The sequence below is a fragment of the Nothobranchius furzeri genome, chromosome 11 (assembly GCF_043380555.1).
Source record: "Nothobranchius furzeri strain GRZ-AD chromosome 11, NfurGRZ-RIMD1, whole genome shotgun sequence".
NCBI classification, from domain to species: Eukaryota; Metazoa; Chordata; class Actinopteri; order Cyprinodontiformes; family Nothobranchiidae; genus Nothobranchius; species Nothobranchius furzeri.
Window position 1 is genome coordinate 70,406,414 of NC_091751.1, and position 6,251 is coordinate 70,412,664.

The following is a 6,251-nucleotide window of genomic DNA, read 5'->3' on the forward strand; positions in this document are numbered from 1 at the left end:
TTGATCTTGGGCCTCTTTCTCCCTACTCAAAACCAGTTGTTACCAGTTTGGGAGTGAAAATTGATGCTGGACTTAAATTTGATGCTCACATCAACTCTGTGATCCGGTCCAGTTTCTTTCATCTGAGACGCCTTGCAAAAATCAAGCCTATGCTGTCAAGAGCCCACCTGGAGCGGGTACTGCATGCCTTTGTAATTTCTAGGCTTGATTACTGCAACTCTCTCTATGCAGGGTTGTGTCAGTCAACACTGCGTCGCCTACAGGTTGTGTAGAACAGCACAGCCAGGTTCCTGACTGGGACCAGGAAACGGGACCACATCAGTCCGGTTCTGGCCTCCCTGCACTGGCTTCCGGTTTGCTATCGTGCTCAATTCAAAATCCTCGTCTTTGTTTACAATTTCTTCCAGGGTGGTGCTCCCCCCTATCTAGCCACTCTCCTGAACAGACACTCCCCATCACGCGCTCTGCGCTCCTCTGACCAGGCCTGCTCGGTGTCCCTCGTTCTAGGTGTCGTACCCGTGGGGACCGGGCTTTCTCAGTCCTAGCACCGTCTCTCTGGAACCAGTTGCCACCCTCAGTTAGGCTGTCCCCTTCTCTGCCAGTCTTTAAGAGTCACCTAAAAACACACCTCCTCTGCTTGGCGTTTCCTGAACGTTTGATTCGGCCCTCTTTTACGTTTAATTTCTTTCACAGTTTTCATTGGTTCACTCTATCCCTTGTTTTACCCATCTGTCCTGTACTAGAATGTTTCACCTTTTTTGTAATTTGTATTTTGAATTGCTTTTATTTTTGATTTATTCACTATATTTGTACTTCTATTGTACCATGTTCAGCGCCTTGGGCTTCCTGACAGGGTTGCGGAAGGCGTTTTGTAAATAAAGCTTTGATTGATTGATTGATTATCTGGCACTGACTAACAGGGCTGCCTGTGGTGCGCCAGGCTCGCCTGCTGGTCCTCACTTTGCTTGGAGAGGATTGACACCACCTGCGCATCACTGGTGTTACCGCTGAATCCCTGAGTGAACAGGCACGCTTTGGCAAGGTTGCTTAGAGAAATACCCCGCAGGTACCAACCCGTCACAAACCTGCATGTATTCTATTAACAACGGTTGCTGCTACGGGAGGACAAAAGGAGGAAAGATGACTTTCTGTTTTGAGCAGGCAGACGAACGCCAATCACTCACCAAGCTGCAACTAGTCAGTGACTTACAAGGGCCATGTAACAGAAAATCCACTTTTTGGAGCTTTATCATGTGATCTTGTCATGTCCTCATGAGAAATACCCCCAAAATCATTTTAGGCTGCATTCATGCATCAGCAGTAAATGCAGTTTTTCTTTGAAAAGTCTGAAAACGTCCGACGGTAAAACTACGTCAGGCATTTCTCCGGTCCCTGAAGCTGGTTGTCTCAGTTCTGAAATCTGCATATTCTGTCTACCGTATTTTCACGACCACATGGCGCACCGTGTTATAGGGCGCAGCTTCAGTTACGGGTGTCTTTTTGGTGTTTAACACATACAAAAGGCGCACTGCACCTGCAGCCGCAAACGAAACGTAGCGGGAAAACAGGTTTTAAAAAAGAACTGCAGCATGGAATTAGAGATACGACACAGCAACTACACACCTACGACATCTGATAGAGGTGTATGACACGCTGGGTCACCTGGGCCTGGTGATGTCACTGCAAACTAGTCAAGTGAACGTTTTTATCACTGCATTCACATTTGATCCAGATTTCCTTTCTCTTCTTGTATTTAAGACGCTGTTTGGACAGAACTGCTGAGGTGCCCCCCCCCCCCCCCCCCCACACACACACACACACACACTTCTAAGGGGAGTGAACACCCACATAAAAGAATGACTTCATCACAAATGGTCATGTTAGGTTGCTTCGTACAGGTGTTTCAGCTCTACTTTACTCAGTTCCTGCAGGAAACGTGACTCTGGAAGCATCCAAATACGAGTCAAAGGCTCGGCGTTAGGAATGCTGGGAGCTCGCCTTAGTCCACCTACATTTCACACAAACGCATGCTTGTACAGAGCATTCTGACTAAAAGCAACATAAATAAATCACATGAAATCAAACCGCTGACTCAGTCAGAGCACAACCTCTGGTCCGGGGTGGGGGTGTCAGATGTGGTGCCATCTGCTGCTGCTACATGTTCATGGGGATGTTGCAGGACATGGACAGAGACGGCACACTGGGGACGGCAGCTGCAGTTGGGGAGCCGATCTCAGGCGGGTACGGGTGCAGGCCCCCCTGCTTGTTGTCCAGCAGCTTGCGAACAACAATCCGGCAGAAGTCCTCGTCGTGTTTGTGACAGTGGTCCAGTAGCTGGCGAACCCTGGCAGTGCGCGTGGGCTGGTTCACCACCAGCTCGTAGTCCTCTCGCATCAGCATAGAGCGGGCGAGCAGCGCGTCCAAACTCTGGTTCAGACACGCGTCCGTCATCTGGGAGACAATCTCCTCACGCCGGGTGGAGATCCAGCGGGCGACGGGGCCTTGTGATGGGGGGTGGTGTATCAGGGGCGGGGACTGATCCGCTGCAACAGAACATCAGCAAAGATTTTAAAAAAGGAACTGGGCTGAAAGGATTTCCTCTCTATCTGACATTGACTACAATGTTGATGTTTAATCCTGTCTAATCTCACAACCCTAACGGCTTACCCACACACAAGACCAAAGGGCCCCGGTGTCGTCTGTGATCTTAGAGGCCGCGCCTCACAGCTCCTCCTTAAAACTGTGGGACCTTCCAAGTTTCCTTTTCCACGGTAAAACGTTGTTTAAAATCAAACACGCGTGACTACATACAACACTCCTGAGTCGTGTCCTGAATTTAGTTACGTGCCAGCAGACAGGAAGTTTGTGTCCAGTGGGACGGACAGGTGTGCTTTAGCAGGTGAAGACAGGCTATGTGAACATGCAACAGCAAAGTAAGAACGATGTGAATCTAGGGTTGTCACGGTAACCGGTGTAGCGGTAAACCCCAGTAATAAAGTTGATGACAACAATAATAACCATCTTGTTTTTAAAAAAAAACATATATTATCTCGGTGGATTAGCGTGGCTGCGGTGTAGGCGCGGTGACCCTTACCAGCCACCGTATCATCTGCTGAAGTTGCCGGCAGCACATGCGCACTTTGTTGTTTACAACCAAAACTTTCTTGAAGCTAAAGCTGAAATAATGGCTAAAGGAGGAGACGTAGCGCTCAGGACATTTATTATCCCTCAAACAAGACAAAGTGGGAAGTACGGGCATCTTTTGGATATTTGAAGAATGCCAAGGGACAGCTGATAGAAGACGGCTATCCTGTTTGCAGCACGTGCAGAAAAAGTGTCTGTGAAAGGCAGCAACGCTTCAAATCTCATGACACATCTGCGTGACCATCACCCACAACTCTACAGTCAACGCAAGGCAAGCTAACGTTAGCATTTTAGCTAAAATGCGTGATCCGAGGATTTGGGTTGAGGGAGAATGCAACGAGTCGCTATATAAAGCAGCCGCAGCGCCGCTACCTGCATATAAACCGTGTCGCGGACACCGCCATGTTGAAATGACGCTATGCATTACGGGGCTCCCAGGGGCAGATAAGAGTTGGTCTCTCTCCGAGAATAATTATGAATTTAACAACAATTACTGCCTGATGACATTTTCCCACATCTGCAAAGCTCACTGGAAGGACACAAACCGAGGACGATATTTTCCTGATATAGGGCTTATTACTCAAGTAAGGGTAAAAAAGTATCTGATTAGAAGGCTACTTGAGTACTGAGTATCATCTGGTCTAATATTTTTAAATGATGACATCAAACAGACAAAAAATAAGAAGTTATGGGCAAATATTGTATTTTAAAGACTAAAGGGAAAAAATGTAAACAAATAAACAACATAATTACAAAATAGTGTTTGTGTCTAAAGTTTAGGAAAAATTTAGACACAAACTGAGGACAATATTTCCTGACATACAGGGTTTATTTAATCGTCTGAAAATGTAGCACGTTTAAAAAAATACTTCGATAATACCGAAAACCATGATAATTTTGGTCACAATAACCGTGAGGTTACATTTTCACACCGCGACGACCTTATGTGAATCAACACCTGCAAATGTGGATGTCTTCTCATTCACTGGAGTGAGACCTAAGTGGGCTCTAGCCACTAGGGGGTGCATCAGTTCCTCCAGGCTCTCACGTCTGCATTGACCCTTGTGTCCAGTTCCTTTTATAAGTTGGTGTCACGTGTGATTTAAAGTTGGTGTGTGTCGTCGGTGCTCATTTCTCCCCTTCAATAACCACACAGCCTTCGTCTTTCACACAAACATTTCCCAGGTGGCGAACAAAAAAGACAAAACCTCAGAACTTCCTCTCTCAACCGGATGTGAAACAGGGACACACACGTACCTAAGAGCGTGAGGTTATCCATCTGAGCATCTAACGCCGAGACAGGCGGCACGGGTTTGACCGGTATGTTTAGATCATTCAGTGGCTTGGCGCTCTGGAAGCCGTTCACACCGTTGCCCTGACAGGGGTCCTTCAGCGACTCCGGACTCTCCAGGCTAGGAGCGATGAATGACGAGGGAAGGTTCTCTACATCAACAGAAGTAGAGGAAGAAGTTAGACACACTCAAGAGGAAAGTTTAGCAAAGACCCGCTACTATGAGCTGGCTTTCAGATAAAAACCAAACAAAATGGAGATTCTATCTTAATGCTCTTTCAGGTGTTTTATTGGTCTTTGTAAAGTTTTGTGGTGCACAGCGCTGCGGTGCGGTAAACTAAAGCTTCATCTAGTTAAAACGCTTCCTTGAATCGTTCCAAAGTTGGTTTCCATGGCACGTTCATAAGAAACTCTCATGGGGCTGTTGACCTAAAACAGTTCTGGTCACCACAGACCCAGAGCTCTGATGGATGACGCTGCTTACGCTTAGAGGGGGGAGCATTGCTGATTGTGAGAACTCCTGGTAGAGAGATGTCCGTGTCCTGGGAGGAGCAGGATCCTGAGCTGGACGCCGACATCGAGCACCCCTGACAACGAACAACAGCTGTGAGTTAGAAACCCCTCGCATCAACTCAAACTCTAACCAGCATCAGTTAGTCTAAAAGTCCATTTATGTCAGTAATCACTCCCTCCTATTAACCAGACAGCACCAGGGTGTTGAAACGGGGGCTTTCTGCAACAATAACAGATAATTGTCTAGAGCGCTTCACAAAAACAAACAAGCGCCTCGTGATTTTTATCTTGAGAGGCGCTACAGAAATTATATTTTCTTCTTCTTCTTCTAAATATGAATTAGGTATGAAGGACTCTCAAAATTTTATTTAATACCTTTTAAAATAAAATTAAGATATATTGTAAGAGTCTGTTAAGGCATTAATTTACTTCAAATGTATTTTGGTTCAGATATAAAGCATCAAAAAATATCTGAATATGCTGATCTGTGATTTTCTTTGTTTCCTGTGTTTCAGCTTCCAGCTGGTACAGCGTCATGTAATCAGCTGGGAAACCAGAGCAGCTGGAAGGAAGGTTTTTTGATTGAGCTGCATGACGATTTTCCTACATTAAAGCTGTTGTAGCGAATTACGAAAACAAATAACCGTAAAACGTTTTTTCGTGCTTCTTTCATTCGCTGCCAGCGTTTCTCACCGTTTTTACTGTTTTTTAAGAGTCACAGAACGTTGCGCGCTAGGATGATGTCGACGCCAAAACAACCAAAACAAAGCGGAGACTCACCTCTTACATCAGGAAGAATCCGCGTGTTTCGAGTGTTATCCGTTCTTTCATAATCCGTTGTTGAATAGTGATCGGCAGAAGCTTTTCCGGTTCACGCCTCATTTTTTTTTTACAGCAGCGGCCCAAAACGATCTCCTAACACATGGATGTTCTGCTTCCTGATCATGTGACGTGTGACGTACGCGGAAGAAGATCAACTTTTGAGCCGAGATGTTTGTTCTCACGGTGCGGGGGCTCGTCCGACGCCCACACAGTAAAAACATGCCAATGACGAACTTAGTTGTCTTTGGCTGTGAACGAGTTAACAACATCCAGCGGTCCAGGAGGCATCCTAACTAGATGCCTGAGCTATCTCAACTGGCTCTTCTCGATGTTGAAGAGCAGCGAGCCTACTCTGAGCCCCTCCAGGACAACTGAGCGTCTGACGCCATCACTAGGGGAGAGCCCAGATACCCTGCAGAGAAAACTCTTTTTTCAGCTGCTTGTATCCATGATCTCGTTCTTTGGGTCACTATCCAAAGCT

General features: G+C 46.4%; 1 protein-coding gene across 1 annotated transcript in view; it reads right to left on the bottom strand.

The window, feature by feature from the left end:
* Window positions 1–1,975: 1,975 nt before the first annotated feature.
* ripk2 (receptor-interacting serine-threonine kinase 2) overlaps window positions 1,976–6,251 on the bottom strand; it is a 37,622-nt gene continuing 33,346 nt past the window's right edge. The window contains exons 9-11 of the mRNA XM_054752067.2: window positions 4,920–5,022; window positions 4,402–4,587; window positions 1,976–2,543 (exon numbers count right to left, since the gene is read on the bottom strand). Of these exons, the coding sequence (XP_054608042.2) occupies window positions 2,155–2,543; window positions 4,402–4,587; window positions 4,920–5,022 (678 nt within the window). The 3' untranslated portion in view covers window positions 1,976–2,154. The remainder of the gene's footprint in view (window positions 2,544–4,401; window positions 4,588–4,919; window positions 5,023–6,251) is intronic.